The sequence below is a fragment of the Taudactylus pleione genome, unplaced genomic scaffold, assembly GCF_031769625.1.
Source record: "Taudactylus pleione unplaced genomic scaffold, aTauple2 ptg000478l, whole genome shotgun sequence".
In the NCBI taxonomy this organism is placed as follows: domain Eukaryota; kingdom Metazoa; phylum Chordata; class Amphibia; order Anura; family Myobatrachidae; genus Taudactylus; species Taudactylus pleione.
Genome location: NW_028284880.1, coordinates 2,932,953 through 2,951,942, shown reverse-complemented (window position 1 = coordinate 2,951,942; position 18,990 = coordinate 2,932,953). Strand labels below are relative to the sequence as shown.

The following is an 18,990-nucleotide window of genomic DNA, read 5'->3' as shown; positions in this document are numbered from 1 at the left end:
TCTGACCTGCCTTAACTGTGCGTATGGGTCCGATGTTACCGATTATTTCGCTATGTTGGCCAAGTATATGGATGTGAGCAAGGGGAAGTGGGTGTCTTTATCTTAAGATGCGATCACAATGCGATTGCAAACATTGGCATTTCACAGCTAATATTAGCAACTGCGGTGCGTGCGTTCTAGCAGAATAGTGATCCTTGCTGAATCAGGCCCACAGTGTCTGCACTCTCTGCATTTGGGATGAACAAATGTCATGCAGCCATGGGTGTAACTACCATAGGTGCAAAGGGTGCAGCTGCTATGGGGCCCAGAGCTGAAGGGGGCCCAACTTCTTTGTGAAAGTTGCACGTGTTATATACATATTTCACCATTGGGTGATACATAGCATACGCGCACGCAGGGGGGGTTTCTGAGTACCTAGAAACCCCCCTGGCCGCCGCTCCATCACCGGGCAGCTAAACAGTTGAAAGGAGCTGCCGGAGTTCAGGCAACTGTGCCTGCTCTTACAGACTGCGGCTGGAGCTGGGCTGGCTGACTGTAGGGGGAGCTGCTGCGGCAGTGCGCAGCTCCTCCCAGGAAGTTCTGATGGGGCATTGATTACAAGAGGGCCAGGCTGAGTTGCCGCAGGGTGACTGTATTTCCGGCGGTTTCTCCTGGACCCGGAGCCACAGGTGAAGTTATGTGGTGGGGTGCCCAGTGGGGGTAGAGCCGCCGGCGGGGGGTTGCTGCCAGCGTGGGAGTTTACTGCCAGTGCGGGTGTTCTTTATTAACTGATGCTGTACTTGTTTGTCTGTGCTTATGTTTTTTTGTGAAAGATGTGTGTGTGTGTGTGTATGTATGTGTGTCAGTGTCTGTATTGGTGTGTGTGTCTTTGTGAGTGTCTGTCCAGGTTAGAGTGTGTCAATCTGTGTGTGTAATGCTGAACTCACTGTCCGTCATATATATATATATATATATATATTATATATACACTGTATCAACAGTTTGTATGGTCCTGATGATGGGACGGCAGCTCCGAAACTGTTGATCTTTTTACAATACAAGCTATTGTTCTTTACACCAGTGTCCTAGTGGCGTTTGTTTTTGGAGATATATATATATATTGTGGCTAGATATTTTTTTGTATTTGGAAACCCCCCTTTCAAATTCCAGCGTTTGCCACTGCATAGGGACCCTTACAAACTTTTGCTATGGGGCCTTCAAATACCTAGTTATGCCCCTGTGTGCAGCTATTCTGATGTCAGGAGCGATGTGACAGGCTTGTGAACAACAGTTGGTCCCAGGTGCTTAGTATACACTGTGCAAAAATTGGACCGACCAGCCAAGAGCTGGCTGATCAGCTGGGCCATGTTATAATGATTGCAATGTGATTCACTCACGGGTCATAGGTAATATACCACTATCGAAATGTAGTCAGGTGGAGGTCCTGGGCAGGGATCATTAGGCAGAACATTGGCACCGCCCACTGCATTTTTCAAATAGGGGGATAAGGCACGCATCTGAAAAAGGGGTGTGGCCTCAAGAGGTTCCGATCCCATTATCCAGGTGACACTGCCAAATACAGTGTGAATCCAATGGCTGCAGTAATGATACACAATAAGCTCTGGTGAAGCCGCACTTGCAGCAGGATTTCTCCATCAGAACAGCCGAGCACAAGCCTGGAGCCGGCAGTGTAGATCACCAACTGAAGGTATAGAAAGAGTGCTGCTTGTAGGGGTAAATGCAGGATATCTAGAAGGGTTTCTAAACGCTTGATTTTAGAGTGAGTGTGGCCAGTCCATGAAGAGGGCATAATAAGCACTGAACCAGCTTTAATTTGCATCATACAAAGTGTATTGTGTGCCATAATTCCAGCATATAGAGGACCAGCAATCACAGTAAGCCATTAGATGCGGCAGTAGGGCCATCCTGCCGAACCTGAGTGTTTTTATTTCAGATGTAGGCTCCATTCCAGAGCATGGGAGCAAGATCGGGAGTCTGGGGGAGCAGCAGAAGAACCTAGCACTGCCCTGCACATATATGTACATATTGGTCTCCTTATGCACTGAACCTCTGCCATTACAGTCCAGGTTTTAAGGCTATTCATGCTTGAGTCCAGATGGTTAAATCAAATTGACAGAGGTACTAATTAAGTCACCTGTGCTCGAGCATAGATATCCTTAAAAGCTGAACTTTAATGGTGGAGTTTGGGAACCTCTGTTATAGATGGTCTGTAGTAGTGCACCATGAACAGTGCATGTTTTCCAGATCTCCTAGTGCACAGGTATATTGATTACTGGCTGACACATGTTAAAAGATTTGTGATACATGCATCCTTAGTAGAATTGTATTATACACTGCATCCAGTGTAGTCATGGTGTGGGCTGGGGAGGGGGGTTTCCAGGCAACTACACCATAGTCCTGTGCAGTATAATGTAACATTTGTTTATATATATATATATATATATATCATGTATAATTCAAGTGGAGTCTGAAACCTGATCCCTAGAGGAGGGGGTGGGCCCTCAGGTGGTGGGGCCCACTGGGGGTTTTCCCTGTACCCCTGTGGGTCAGTCCAAAACTGGTATGGATGGATACATTATTACGCCTCCAGGGACGCCGAGTAGTTTTCATAGGACTGTAACTGGCTGGCAGTCTCTTTTGTACAGTATCTGTCAGTGTATGCTGGGAATTGTAGCTAGTTCCCATGTTGCAATGGAGCCTAGACTAGTAAAACATTTCCAGTTTTTCCTGCACTCGTCTAGATCTTGTTATAAAGTTTCATATTAATAGCCCAGGGGGTAGCCGGACGCATGCTGGGCAGCCTGGCATCGCTAGCAACATCCTAAGGTCTTTCTGCATGTACAAAAGATCTGAGGATTCAGCGCGCATCTGCCTCATGACAGTGGGTATACACTGGACAATTTGAATGACTTATCGTCCCGATGCATCAGAATTGTCAAAAATATCGCCTAGTGCGTACCCAGCTTAAGTCTGAGGCTAAGAGTGCCAATTATGATCTTCCACTGATCCCAGACATAGGGGTAGATGTACTAAGCCTTGGAGAGAGAGATAAACTACCAACTAATCAGTTCCTAACTGTCACTTTACAGGCTATATTTGATAAATGAAAGTTAGGAACTGATTGGTTTGTACCTGATCTCTCTCCACTTTATCTCTCTCCAAGTTTTGATACATCTCCTCCTTAGTGCGTCTGCATTCCGTTGCTGGTTCGGTGAGCAGATTCTTCCACCTTCACCGTCTGAGTCCGACCTGTGTTTCAGGATCATTGACCGAAGCTTCATCGGCGGCCTGAAGAAGAGCATGAATGGAGTGAGGTAAGTGCCCGACTACCTGACCAGCAGGCCCACAGCCATCCCACTCACAGACGTGTAACAAAATAACAATACCAGCAATTATATTTCCATGTACTCATCTAAGGACCAAAGTTTCTTTTCTTTTTTTTTTAAATTTAAAGTAGTATTTTAAAGTTCAGTCCTGTTTTATGAATGAGGAGAGCCCATGATGTATCACACGGTGTCCTGGCTCATTAGACCCATCAGTTCTGCTCTTCTTAAAACCCTGATCTAATTTGTCTGCAATTACATTTGTCTTCTCAATGTAATGAGAAAAACAAACAGCCCTTTAAGGATAATAAATGTTATGACAAGATGCTAAATTTCACTTTTAAAAGTTGGCAGCTCTGGAAAAAAAACACACAAAAAAAAACTTCTTACATTCCTGTTTCCATCAGTGCTAATGAGGGGTGGGATCATTCCTCTCCTACCCTGGGAGCAAGGGATGAAATAAGCCTGGACATGTGATTAGCCCAATTAGTACGTGGGGAGAGAGGAGTGAAACTTCTTTCCTTGGTTTGTTCTGGAGCTCTCAGGAGCGAGCCCATCATGACTGGTACTATGATGCTTCTTGTAGTTGGCACAATACTATTGTTGCTGCCCTCATCCAGTGGGCAGTTCCCCAGGGCATGCAGCTCAGCAGAGGTCCTCCGGAGCAAAGAGTGCTGCCCAGCCTGGTCTGGAGATGGTTCTCCTTGTGGGGAGATCTCCGGAAGAGGTGCGTGTCAGGACGTGGTCCTGTCCAACTCCTCCGTGGGTCCACAGTTTCCTTTTTCTGGGATTGACGACAGAGAAAACTGGCCCATTATCTTCTACAACAGGACGTGCCAGTGTCTGGGCAACTTCATGGGCTTCAATTGTGGAGACTGCAAGTTCGGCTACACCGGGCCAAACTGCACCGTGAGGAGGATGATGCTGAGGAAAGAAATTTTTAGGATGAGCACTGCAGAGAAGGACAAGTTTATTGCCTATCTTAACCTGGCCAAACGTACCATCAGCACAGACTATGTAATTGCCACTGGAACCTATGCCCAGATGGGCAATGGTACCGACCCTCTCTTTGCGGACATCAGTGTCTATGACCTGTTTGTGTGGATACATTATTACGCCTCCAGGGATGCCTTTCTGGAAGGAGACCAGGTGTGGGCAAACATTGATTTTGCCCATGAAGCCCCAGCCTTTCTTCCTTGGCACAGATTTTACCTGCTCCATTGGGAACATGAGATCCAGAAGATTACTGGGGATGAGGAGTTCACCATTCCCTTCTGGGACTGGAGAGATGCACAGCAGTGTGACATCTGTACCGATGAGTTCTTTGGGGGGACCCACCCAACCAGCACCAACCTTCTCAACCCAGCATCATTCTTCTCCTCCTGGCAGGTAAGTCTGGTCACCCCCACTCCCCAGATAACTGCTTTCCATCCTCATAATACAGTATATCATGACTTGTTTCGTTTCTGATATCGTGTCAGCAGCATGTTGTAGTTTCACAAGAGCATGACTGCTACTGATACCCCTTTCAGACATACAACCCGGGAAATTTCCTGCTCAGACCCGGGAATTTCTCCTGTGCAAATTCCCGGGTATTTGGTCGACACCCCCCTTTCACACTACAGTGTCTACCCGGGAAATTCCCAGGTAGACCCCTTTCAGACAAGAGTAGGGTTTTCCTGCTTACCTGCCTATTCTCTGCCATCTGCTCCTCCCAGCCAAAAGCCGGCAATCGTAATGCATTTTTTTTTATTTTTATTATAATTTTTTTAACATTTATTTTAATTCCCTGGTGGTTCAGCGGGAGTGCGGGCGGCCCGCTGTGGCACAGCCGGCCGGTGCTGGGGGTGGTGAGCAGCAGCGCTGAGCGTCCTATAGGACGCTCTGCGCTGTCAGCTCAAACAAAGCAGCAGCGCTGAGCGTCCTATAGGACGCCCTGCGCTGTCAGCTCAAAGCAGCAGCGCTGAGCGTCCTATAGGACGACCTGTGCTGTCAGCTCAAAGCAGCAGCGCTGAGCGTCCTATAGGACGCTCTGCGATGTCAGCTACATGCAAAAGCTGCTTGGTGCTGCCTGGGAGTAGTAAATTCCCGGGTAGCACCATTCAGACAGAAGCAGGGGAAAAACCCTGGTCGATTGCAGGGGCGGCTACCCGGGAACATGTTCCAGGGTAGGCACCTTTCAGACAGACTCGGGTACCCGGGAATTTGGCCGAGGCAGGCCAAATTCCCGGGATTCTCGAGATGTCTGAAAGGGGTATGATTGGCAATCTCTTCTGTACAATATCTGTCAGTGTATGCTGGGACTTGTAGTTAGTTCCCCAGCTGCTATGGAGAAGGGTTGCTTACTGCTTTTTCTGCAGTAACTATTTCAGACTAGTAAAATATTATAGATAGCCAAATAATTAATATTATTGTTATTATGTAGTTAGTTTTTCCAGGTGTTATTAACTTCAGCTGTCCTTATAGTGGCAATCTAATCGCTGGGCACCTGTCATAGATTTCCTGTTAAATGAATGGTAATATTATCTGTGGTCACTCACTCTAGTAAATAAGGTTTTTTGTTGGACTTGTCTTATGGGGCCCATACATCAGCAATGGATTGCCACGATCCCGCGATGCTGCAACGCCGTATCGCAGAAATCCAACATGTTGGATTTTCCCGATTTGACGATCGCGATCAAAAAATGATTGCGATTGCCAAATCGGGGACATTTAACATGTAATATTTCAGCGATCCTGCAACGGACCGCTGAACATCGATGTTGGTCGGTCGGCGTTTTCCACTCGGTAGATTGGCATTTCCGATTGCGTTGCAGGATCGCGGAAATACCAGTCAGATGTATGGGCACCTTTAGAGACCATTACTTGTTCCTGCAAACCTGTATAAATCTGGATATCTAAAGCATAACTTTCTTTAGCGATATGGTGAGATGCATGTTACACCAGTGTTTTCCCAACTCCGGTCCTCAGGGAACTCCAGTACATGTCATACATGCCTACCCTCCCGGTTTTGGCGGGAGGCTCCCGATTTTTCGGGTAACCCCCCGCACCCCCGGAAGGGTAGGCATTTCTCCCGCATTCTGCCCACTTCCTAGTGAAGTGGGCAGAATTAGGAGAATACCCGCGGCAATCGCGGGTCTCCGTGAAGGGGGCGGGGCTTAAGCTGTGATTCTGCATGAATCACAGCATTTGGCCCCGCCCCCTATGTAAATTGTGCCCAATCGCGGCAACTTTACCGCGAGGGGGCGGGGCTTAATGACGCGAATCGTCAAGCCCCGCCCCCGTCGGCCCCCTGCTGCTTCTCTTACCCGGGCTTCTCCCGGGAAGAGAATATTAAAGGTAGGCAACCCTGGTACATGTTTTACAGATCTCCTCAGTGAAATAATTGTCACCCCCTGTGAATCTTTTAAAATGTGTCAGCCAGTAATGAATACACCAGTGCACCAACTGAGAGATCTGGAAAACATGCAGTGTTAAGCTAGGTAAACAATAGTGCAATCATACTTGAGATTGGATTTTTCTTACAATTACACTTATGATTGAAAGTCCAGATGAACATGTAGATTCATCCTTACACACTATTACAATCTACCATTCCATCTTTGATCCTCATCTACTGAAAGCTTCTGCTAATAAGGATGTGACTGCAGGAGCAGCAGCAGAAGTATTGGGCACAGTGGCGTATCTATAATGGGTGCACACCCTGCACCCATATTATTTTAGACTTGCCTGTCCGTTGTCCCACGTCGAGTGTCAGCGCTGCTCAGAACACCGGAAAATGGCCGCCATGTTTACGCTTCCACTACTTTTTATTTTCCAATTTTCTGCATTATTGCATCATTTTTGTCTTGATGTTTTTCTGCCTTATTTCTCATGCGTTAAACAACGCAGGAAAATATCTGCTACTAAGAAAATGCAATGCACCCTAGGGGCAAAATGCACTAAACGGCGGGTTCTAAATCCCGGTGGTTTGCTGGTGGTTTTGTGGCGATTTTTACTTTCTGCAGATTTACTAAGGCCAAAACTGCTTCAAAATCCCTGCAAAACCCCCATCAAAGGACATTTTAGAATAGTGGAAGTGGGGGGGGGAAGTAAGTAGCGCTCTACCTAGTTGTGGTGATTGTATAGTGGGTGGGTATGGTGTGGGGTGACCAGGTATGTTGCGATTGGGACTGGGAAATGTGGATGGGAGTAGTACTGTGATGTTGGTGGTGCAGTGGGGATGAAAAATGAAGATAGTGGATGGAGATAAAGTACCAGCCAATCAATTCCTAACTGTCACTTTACAGGCTTTGAAAAATGGCAGGAGCTGGTTGGTTGGTACTTTTTCTCTCACCAAGGCTTAGTACGTCTGCCCCAAAATGAGGCCATTTTTGTGCTTGAATGTCTTTAGGGAGACATTGTGGGGGAGGGGTGGGGGTCACTGGCCACAAGCACTAGTTACACCTCCTGATTCTCACAGTAGGGGCCTGACCATTTTCAGCCAAAGGTCCATGTGGCCCTTAATTTGGCCCTACTGTAGGTGGCTGAAGAGGGTGGAACAGCACTGGTAATTTATAACATAGGCACAAACTTTTACTCTGCAGCAAATTTTAACTGACGACATTGCTCAGCCTATGAAAGGAATGACACGACCCAAACCATCTGAGATGCCTGATCCGTGCCCTGTGTGCAGACTTGCATGATTAGCTATATAGCAGACGTCCATGTCTGTCACTGTCTCAGGTCACTCCCTGAAATGTATACACTGCAACCAGGTTTAAACCGTTAAAATTATTTACTTGGGAACAGGCTGGATTAACCCGCAAGGTGGTAGAGCACATGATCTAACCCTAGTATGTGATTCTGTCATATGGGCCCCGTATGAATGTCTACTGGGGGGAGGGGGTTTGGTATCATCTTAGGTGGGGGCGGCATGGTGTGGGAGAAGTGGTGCTCATGGCTCTCGGGTTAGACAGGTGATCCTCCCTGCAGTGAGATGTATGTACGGCTACAGTAGTCGTACACATTAATATGTTGTCCAGAGGTAGTATCTTTCCTAGGACCCTTTGGGATCTTAATCTAGATCTGCTTGGGAAGCGTTCCACGTATGTTCACATACAGGCAATAGTACAGTCTTTGTACATGTTTCATCACGCGTGTGTTTAGTGTGATCCAGATGACTGGATATCTGTCTGCATCAACAAGGTCACATACTAATCGGCAAATTGCTGAATTTAATGGTAAGGGGTTATTACAGTATATGGGAAAGAATAGGAAACACTGGGTTTACGGAACTGTTACTTAGGGTAGTAGATCATGGAACTCAGACATGTAGGATACATAAGTATCTGTCCAAGCTGTCAGGCACTCTGGGAATGTGAAGCCATGAGTGCCACCCTCAATTAAACAAGTGTGTGTGTGTGTGTATATGTATGTGCGTGTGTGTGTGTGTGTGTATGTATATATATATATATATATAAATAATATTTATTAGGGGTGTTCACCGGCCACTTTTCGTGTTTTGGATCTGGATTGGTTTTGCTAAAACCACCCTTCCGTGTTTTGTGTTTTGGATCTGTATTTTTTGGGGGAAAAAAAGCATAAAAACAGCTAAAATCACAGAATTTGTGGGTTTTTCTGCTCCTGTGCTATTATTAACCTCAATAACCTTAATTTCCACACATTTCCAGTCTATTCTGAACACCTCACAATAGTGTTTTTATGTCCAAAAGGTTGCACCGAGGCAGCTGGATGACTATGAAAGCGACACGAGTGGGCGGCACAAACCCGTGGCCCATCTAGGAGTGACACTGCAGTGGCAGACAGGATGGCAGTTTGAAAAACTAGGCCCCAAACAGAACATAATGCAAAGAAAAAAAAGAGGTGCAAGATGGAATTGTCCTTGGGCCCTCCCACCCTTATGTTGTATAAACAGGACATGCACACTTTAACAAACCAATCATTTCAGCGCCAGAGTCTGCCACACGACTGTGGCTGAAATGATTGGTTCGTTTGGGCCCCCACAAAACAAGCTGGCAATTAATCTGGCCCTGCACAAACTGGCTCTACGGAGGCAAGATGTCGTCCTCATCCACCGATTCCTCACCCTCTTCAGTGTTGTGTACATCCTCATCCTCACAGAGTATTAATTCGTCCCCGCTGGAATCCACCACCACAGGTCCCTCTGTACGTTCTGGAGGCTGGTCTCCAGAGGCGTCACTAGGGTTGGTGTCACCCGGTGCTGTAACTCATGGTGACACCCCCCCTCTCCACAAAAAAAAAAAATCAGGACCAAGGTGCACAGCTCCGTGCTCTCTACCCCCTTACCAGTCCACCACTCACACTGCAGTGCTCCTCCCAGAATGCTGGTCGCACCCGGCAGGCGTGACGACGTCACACCCTGCATTCTGAGTAGAGAAGAGAGGAGGACTGTCTTATGGACTGGACCAAAATACTGCCGCCGCCAGTCCGTCCACACCTTCCCACCTGCACGGCAGTGGTGGTAGTGGAGAGCGCACTGGTGGGTGCTGGCAGGAGTGTGGTAGTGGCAGCGTATGTGGGGGGGAGGGGGGTGCGAGAATGCAGGGCTGCCAAGAGAAATCTTGGGCCCTGGTACAGCAAACTCCCTAGGATCCCCCTAGCATGTTGGGAGAATGGCTGCACTTTTTTGTGTCTAGCATGTGAGAAGCACCCACTCATAGGAACATGACAGGTCAGCATTTTTTAAGAGCTAACCATATACTGCCCACTTTATTTTTGGAAACAAATAGATTTTTTAACAGTGTCCAGAAACTGCCCCACTTTTTTTTTTTTTTTTAATGCAGAAGATCCAGTAACACACCACACGGCCCCTGAAGCGCAGAGAGTGGTCCCGCTGTTCACTGGTGTCAAAGCGCCTTTCCTTTTACACTGGGGGAGGGATCTGCTCTGCTCTGCTCTCCAGTTTGACGCCACCCAGCACTCTGACAGTAAGTCTTAATATTAAATCGTGTGTGTTTTCCCAGTGCCCATTTCTCGGCCACATCAAAGTGCCAGATGGCAGGGGGATTTTGCTGGGCAAACACACGAGAAATTAAGTGTAGGGAGAATGCTGATAAACATATACAGTAAATAGAGCCAGTATGTCCCCTTCTGTGTCCCCATAGAGCCAGTATGTCCCCTTCTGTGTCCCCAGAGAGCCAGCCTGTCCCCCTTCTGTGTCCCCAGCCAGCACCCTCTTCTGTGTCCAGCCCCCACTTCTGTGTCCCCTACCAGCCTGCCAGCACCCCCTTCTGTATCCAGCCCCCACTTGTGCCCCCAGCCAGCCTGCCAACACCCCCTTCTGTATCCAGCCCCCACTTGTGCCCCCAGCCAGCACCACTTCTGTATACAGCCCCCACTTGTGTCCTCAGTCAGCCTGCCAGCAACCCCTTCTGTATCTAGCCCCTACTTGGTCCCCAGCAGGCCTGCCAGCACCCTTTTCTGTATCCAGCCCCTACTTGTGCCCCCAGCCAGCCTGCCAGTGCCCCCTTCTGTATCCATCCCCTACTGGTGCCCCCAGCCAGCCTGCCAGCACCCCCTGCTGTTTCCAGCCCCCACTTGTGCCCCCAGCTAGCACCCCTTTCTGTATCCAGCCCCCACTTGTGCCCCCAGCCAGCCTGCCAGCACCCCCTTCTGTATCCAGCCCCCACTCCTGTGTCCCCTACCAGCACCCCCTTCTGAATGCAGCCAGCAAGCCCTCACTTGTGTCCTCAGAGAGCCAGCCTCTCCAGCCCCACCTCACTTACCTTCCTCTTGACGGCTCCTCACTAGTCTCTTCCAGCCCTCCAGCGGCAGCCGGAGTGGACATGCACCAAGCTCCTCTCAGCGGCGGCGGGCGGAGGAGTGGACATGCAGCAGGCTCCTCTCAGCGGCGGCGGGCGGAGGAGTGGACATGCAGCAGGCTCCTCTCAGCGGCGGGCGAAGGAGTGGACATGCAGCAGGCTCCTCTCAGCGGCGGGCGAAGGAGTGGACATGCAGCAGGCTCCTCTCAGCGGCGGCGGCGGACGGAGGAGTGGACATGCAGCAGGCTCCTCTCAGCGGCGGCGGGCGGAGGAGTGGACATGCAGCAGGCTCCTCTCAGCGGCGGCGGAGGAGTGGACATGCAGCAGGCTCCTCTCAGCGGCGGGCGGAGGAGTGGACATGCAGCAGGCTCCTCTCAGCGGCGGGCGGAGGAGTGGACATGCAGCAGGCTCCTCTCAGAGGCGGGCGGAGGAGTGGACATGCAGCAGGCTCCTCTCAGCGGCGGCGGGCGGAGGAGTGGACATGCAGCAGGCTCCTCTCAGCGGCGGCGCAGTGTGACGTCACGCACCGTGCGCTTTCTTGGGGAAGGAAAAATTTAAAGCACTGCTGCAGATGGCAGCTGGGGACGTAGGCGGGGGAGTGGGCGGATCCTGCACGGCTCCCCCGCCCCTGGCAGCTGTGTGGTGGCGGGGGATGCGGGCAAGAAAGTGAGGCTTCTGGTGTCACCCCCCTTGTGACGCCACTGCTGGTCTCCCTGGAAGAGTTGATAATTCATTTTTATGAACATCATCTTCTCCACATTTTGTGGAAGCAACCTCCTACGCCTTTCGCTGACAAGGTTCCTGGCTGCACTAAACACTCTTTCGGAGTACACACTGGAGGGGGGGCAACTGAGGTAAAACAGAGCCAGTTTGTACAGGGGCCTCCAAATTGCCTCTTTTTCCTGCCAGTACAGGTACGGACTGTCTGACATGCCTACTTGGATGATGTTACCGATGTAATCCTCCACCATTCTGTCAATGGTGACAGTATCATATGCAGTGACAGTAGACATGTCAGAAATTGTTGCCAGGTCCTTCAGTCCAGACCAGATGTCCAAACTTGATCCTGCCTGCCCTGCATCACCGCCATTTTGTTGCTTAGGATACCTAAGTTTTTTCCTGGCAGCCCCAGTTGTGGGAGAAAATGAAGAAGGAGCTGTTGACGTGTCACGTTCTGCTTCAGCTGACAGTGTTTTCACCAGCAGGTCTTTGCACCTCTGCCGGCTTGTCGGCCAGAAAGAGAGACACCACATAGGCTTTAAACCTAGGATCGAGCACGGTGGCCTAAATGTAGTGGTCTGATTTCAACAGATTGACCACCCTGGAATCCTGGCAAAGCAAATGAAGGGCTTCATCCACAAGTCCCACATGCCGAGTGGAATCGCTCCTTCTTAGCTCCTCCTTCACTTTCTCCAGCTGCTTCTGCAAAATCCTGATGAGGGGAATGACCTGACTCAAGCTGGCAGTGTCTGAACTGACTTCACGTGTGGCAAGTTCGAAGGGCTGGAGAACCTTGCACAACACGGAAATCATTCTCCACTGTGCTTGAGTCAGGTGCATACCCCCTCCTTTCCCTATGTCATAGGTGGATGTATAGGCTTGAATGGCCTTTTGCTGCTCCTCCGTCCTCTGAAGCATATAGAGGGTTGAGTTCCACCGCGTCACAACCTCTTGCTCAGGTGATGGCGGGGCAGGTTCAAGAGTGTTTGCTGGCGCTCCAGTCTTTGGCACGCAGTCGCTGAATGGTGAAAGTGGACAGAAATTTTTCAGGCCACCCAAAGCGTCTCCTGCACGCCCCTGTCGCTTTTCAGAAAATTCTGCACCACCAAATTTATTGTGTGAGCAAAACATGGGACGTGCTGGAATTTGCCCAGATGTACTACCCGCACAATATTGGTGGCATTGTCAGATATCACAAATACCCAGGAGAGTCTAAGTGGGGTAAGCCACTGGGCGATGATTTACCTCAGTTTGTCGGCGGTGTGCCTCTTACTGAAACTGGTGATACACAGCGTAGCCTGCCTTGGAACGAGCTGGTGTTTGAGATGCTGCTACTGGTGACGCTGCTGTTGTTGCTGCGTAAGGTGATACATCTACCCAGTGGGCTGTCACAGTCATATAGTCCTTAGTCTGCCCTGTTCCACTTGTCCACACGTCCGTGGTTAAGTGGACATTGGGTAAAACCACATTTTTAATGACACTGAGGACACTTTTTCTGACGTTTCTGTACAGTCTTGGTAACGCCTGCCTAGTGAAGTGGAATCTAGATGGGATTTGGAACCGGGGACACACTACCTCCATCAATTGTCTAGATCCCACTGCTCTAATGGCGGATACCGGACGCACGTCTAACACCAACATAGCAGTCAAGGCCTCAGTTATACGTTTTGCTTCAGGATGACTGCTGTCGTACTTCATCCTCCTCGCTAAGGACTGTTGGAGGGTCAATTGTTTAGTAAAAGTAGTGGTGTTCCTACTTCCTCTCTGGGATGATGAACGACTCCCAGCAGCAGCGGCAGCAGTAGGCGTAGCAATGCAGGATCCTTCGGAGGAATCCCGGATAGGAGAGTCAGTCATGCCAGTGACATGGCCTGCAGGACTACTTCCGATCCTGACTAAGGAGGAAATTGACGAGGAGGAAGTTGACGGTGTGGTTTGCAGGCGCTTGGATACAACAGGACAGAGGGATTTAGGTGTCCCTGGACTGCTTACGGTCTTAGCCAAAGTTTCTGAACTTGACAGTAACTTTTTATGAACGCGCTGCAGGTGACGTATAAGGGAGGATGTTCCTAGGTGGTTAACGTCCCTACCCCTACTTATTTCACCTTTACATATGGTACATATGGCAAGACAGTTGTTGTCCGGATTTGGATAGAAATATTGCAAGACCAAAGAGGTGGAATGTTTGGTCTTCTGCCCAGGCATGACAGTGATGGGCTTTTTCATCCCACGGACAACAACTGTCTCCCCCGGAGCCTGATTTAAACAAACCACATCACCATCAGAATCCTCCTCGCTAACTTCCTCCTCAGCGCCAGCTACACCAGTATCCTCATCCTGTTGTACTTCAACAGTGACATCTTCAATTTGCATATCAGCAAGTGGACTGTGGGTGCTCCTTTCAGCACTTGCAGGGGCTGTGCAAATGTTGGAAAGAGCCACCTCTTCCCGTCCAGTGCTGGAAAGTTCAGGCATCGCAACCGCCACCACACTTGGACTCTCCTTGGGGATTTGTGATATCTTCTTAGAACACACAGTTCTTTGCTGTGTTTTTGCCAGCTTAACTCGTTTGATTTTTTTTTTAACGGTAGGAGGGCTTCCATCGTCATGTGAAGCTGAACCACTAGTCATGAACATAGGGAAAGACCTACCTTAGCCGTTCCTTGCCACTCCGTGTCGTAAATGGCATATTGGCAAGTTTACGTCTGATTCAGACCCGCTCGCGAGCGCTGAGCGCTCGCAAGCGGGTCGATGTTGCCCAAGTGCGAATGACGGAGGCAGATCCGTCGTGCGCATGCGCGAGACCCGAATAACGACGGCCAAGCCGTCGTTATGGGTCTTGCACCAAAGTGGGCGTGCTGTCGATGGTGATTGACAGCACGCCCCCTTTGTTGGGCGTGCCAGGGTCGTGGCTGCCCAGATGGAGGCGTTCCCATGGGAATGCCTACCGTCTGGGTCCGGCCCCACTAACATCATTAGTGATGTCAATGGGAGTGCTCTTGGCTCTGATAGAGCCAAAAGCACTCCAGGGCTTGCGGCAACGAGACCCTACCGCAGGGTCTCATCGCAAGCCCGATGGTCGCGATGGTCTTGACCATCGCGACCATCATTTTGGCCGCTCGCTATAGCTGTGGGTGGTCACCCACAGCTATGCGAGCGGCCAGGAGGCCGCTCCAAAAAGGAGGAGGGACGGCCCTGATTCAAAGCGAGCGCTATGTCAGAGCGTCCAGCTCTGAATCAGGGCCACAATTCACAAACAAAAAAATTATTTATATTTTTTTTTGGAGTGCTCTTTGGGGTTTACAGCACCCTTTAATGGTCAAGCCAGCCGGCCCTTTACTTATGACACAGGCGCACAATTGGCGTTACTTTGTTGATGCACGTGCGGCTACTGCGCACACAATTCACAAACACAAAAAAAAAAAAAACTTTTTTTGGAGTGCACTTTGGGGGAGCACCCCTGATGCACAGATGACCCCCTGGACAACACTACAGCACCCCTCTAGGACTACAGCCTTTATGGGACACTGCACAACACAGTCCAGCCAGCCCCTATAGACTTTGGAGTGGACACAGCCCCTATGACTGCAACTGACTGCACAACACAGCCCAGCCAGCCCCTATGACAGCAGCATAACACAGCCCAGCCAGCCCCTATGGACAACAGCAGCACAACACAGCCCAGCCAGCCCTAGCTCCCACCCTCCCTCTTCACTGTCCACAGCCGGAGTGAGAAATGGCGCCGACTTAGGGACCTTTTATAGAATCCAAAACCCGCAAGATCCGGAAGGCTGGATGATGATGTTTTGCCTCGATTTCAGATCTGAGTCAGGCGGGAAATGTCGAGCCTGACTCTGATACGACTCGATCCGGGGGTTTCGGATTTCAGAAATCCGAACCATATATATATATATATATATATATATATATATATGTATTGAAAAAGGTATATCACCGTGCGCAGTAGGTATAGTCATATGATATCATAGGAGTGTGTCCTCTTCACATAATTATCGCTGTTTGCAGCAGTCGTTTAATAGATCCTCCTCTTCAGGAGGTTTCTGGTCCAAGAAGCAAGAAACGAATGCGCACCACATTGAGTAAAATATAATTGGTATTTTAATCAAAGTGCATAAAATACTTAAACATAAATTAAGTTAGCCCAGTAATCGAGATCACCGTCAGCAAAAGGCTCTCGTGTACAGCCGCAGGGTGCAGTCACTGCCACCGCTATGCTAGCGGTATAACACAAGATCCCAGCTCCGGATCAGATTCATAGGACTCCACTTCCCATCAGGCAGTGCCACAGCGTCGTGACTTCACCGGTAGCTACGCCCAAACGCGTTTCGTCTTTCTGACTTCATCAGTGGGTGTGGCCTATCAGCGTGTATCTGCCCTTCTTATACTAGTGTTGCTTAGCAGTAACCAATCGGCAGACCATATTAAAAAGCTGATTTGCTTTGCATAAATTATCATGGTATAGTTGCAGGTTCAATTGGAATATGCTTCACAAATGCTCATACATATTAAAAGACAAATTCTCTATCACAGCGATTTTTGTTTTTACTAAACATAGCTCAACATGAGTGCACAATACAATTACATAAGATAGATTAGCACAATTCCACTATATTGTCTCCATCTGTGGCAGCAGCCATTTTGTTGGAGACTGATATAACAATATGTTTACAGCAGCTCTTTTTAGAAATTAACCCTTTACATAATTTGGGATATTATTAGTATACAGCAGCTGATTATACTAAAGAATAATTCAAACGTCCAGTTAAAGACAAATATATTACTTTTATAAATTCATATTTAAAAAGTCATATTAAAAAATTCATATTTTAAAAAACTAGTCAAGTTTAATATAGCTAGATAATTAAAGTGTTAAAAAATTAGGAAGTTAGAAAATTTCTTTAGGAGTTGGAGTGTATAGTGGAAATAGCGCTGTACATAAAGTCCGAATATTTTTACCATACATATATTTCAATCCACAGCATAATAGGCAAAGAAATTTGGCTAATAAGCGGACTAAATTTCACAAAATCACATAAAATTCAATACTACAATGTTACTACACTACAAGATCAAATAATCATATATAGCCAACGTGATATTCTTGCGTGTTACGAGGAAGAGAGTAGAAAATGAATGAATAAAAAATGGTTAAATGTGGGGGGGAGAGAGAGAAAAAACAAGGTCAGTGATGCATTAAACAGATACATACTTAGAAAACAAATTTAATTTACAGTATAGTGGGGAAAAATATACTTCTAAATTGTGCCTTTTATTTTTTTTTCATAACTCAATTTGCATAATCAGTGGGGTAAGTGAAAGGGGGTGGGGTGAGGGAATACAGGTGGGTGTAGTCCAGATCAGGGTCGGATTAAGGGGGGGGCAACAGGGGCGGTCTTCCCTGGGCCCCCACACACTGAGGGGCAATGTGACCCTGCCGAGAACAGGTGTCCAGTGACACCTGTTCCCAGATTGAGGCTCACTGCCGCGATTCGCTGATGCAGCGGCACAGTCAGTACCGCTGCATACAGCACAGAGCGGCTCCTGAGTCTTCTCACCGGCGCCACGTGACACATTACGTCCGCGACACCGATGAGAGGACCAGGGAGCAGCTCAGCCGGGAGGAGGTTACGTCGGCACTCAGGTAAGTAAGCGGCGGAAGCTTTGGGGGTAGGAGGACAGAAGGCTTAGGGGGAAGCTCTGTGTGGCTTGAAGGGGCCCCCGGAATTTAGTTGCCCTGGGGCCCCCACAAGCCTTAATCTGGTCCAGGTGCACCAGTGACAGGAAGAAGTTTCAATGAGAGACTATGGGGATTATGGGGGTGCTAGTTAAATGTTAAGTAGAATCTGATAGGTTGCTATGGGCAACATCCCCACAACAAAAAACTCTCACTTTAGTAAATATACCCCTAGATGTGGACATGGGTAAAGGGATGGAAACCGAATTTGCCATGCAAGGCTTCCAAGAAGCAGGAAAGCAAGAGAAAAAAGGTAGGGATTGGGAATATCTTTATCTTAAGGGAAAAATGTTGGCAATCAGTGCAGAAACCATGGTACACGCCTCCGAATTAATAATCTCACACTTGGAGAGGTTTAAATGGCATAATTCAGCCAATAAAGACAGTTTTCATGTGAATTTCTCTAAAAAGCTCAATGATGCAGGACAGGTATGTGGAGGTGTAAATGATGTGGGACAGGTATGGTGAGGTGTAAATGATGTGGGACAGGTATGGTGAGGTGTAAATGATGTGGGACAGGTATGGTGAGGTGTAAATGATGTGGGGCAGGTATGGTGAGGTGTAAATGATGTAGGGCAGGTATGTGGAGGTGTAAATGATGTGGGACAGGTATGTGGAGGTGTAAATGATGTGGGACAGGTATGCGGAGGTGCAAGTGATGGGGAACAGGTATGTGGAGAGGGGTTTTTGTATAAAAACACTGAAAAATTACTCTGCAGACCTGTTTCTACCCCAAAATGCTGCAAAGACTAATTTGATGAAAAGCACTTGCTTGCTATGATTTAAAAAATAAAAAGTGCAAAAGTCAGCCATTTGACACCTTTAAAAAAACATATGGTTCTGCTATCTCAGTTGTCACTTTTTGAGGTCCAGGATGGTTTCACCACTTTTTTTTTTTTTTTTTTCATGCACTTCTCCCAGGTCAGAATTTGCAGAAAAGCCACACAACCTACCAGCGAGTACTGCAACTAGGCATTTGTAATTGAATATCACATTTTTTTTTTTTTTTTTTCAGGTGAACCCATATGTGCGATATATGTGACTTCCATGAAACTATCTCTTTTTTTTTTTTTTTTTTTTTTTGCAAACTTCCACCTAAATGAATTGACTTTTCCAACAGTGGATGTATTGTGTTAGGCTACAGTACGAAAGCGATGTGTGCAGTTTTTTTTTTTTTATATTAAAGCTTCTATTTTCAGCCTATACCAAAAGATGTGTTTTTTTTTTTTTCCTTTGACCTGTCACTATGGCATTGGTTGAGCACTTACGGAAGCTGTACTTTACTATCTGGAAGAGCGTGCTATAGTTTAATGCACCTGTGCAGACCCTCCCTTAATCTAGGTGCTTGGCCCTTTTCCCAAGCTCCAATGTTTCTTATTTTAAACCATCATGTGTACTGGGTCTACTC

The 18,990-nt window shown here is 48.1% G+C and overlaps 1 protein-coding gene across 1 annotated transcript in view; it reads left to right on the top strand.

Moving 5' to 3' along the window:
- Positions 1 to 3,862: 3,862 nt before the first annotated feature.
- TYR (tyrosinase) overlaps positions 3,863 to 18,990 on the top strand; it is a 47,237-nt gene continuing 32,109 nt past the window's right edge. Inside the window, exon 1 of the mRNA XM_088449032.1 lies at positions 3,863 to 4,712. Coding sequence (XP_088305158.1) covers positions 3,882 to 4,712 — 831 coding nt within the window. The 5' untranslated portion in view covers positions 3,863 to 3,881. The remainder of the gene's footprint in view (positions 4,713 to 18,990) is intronic.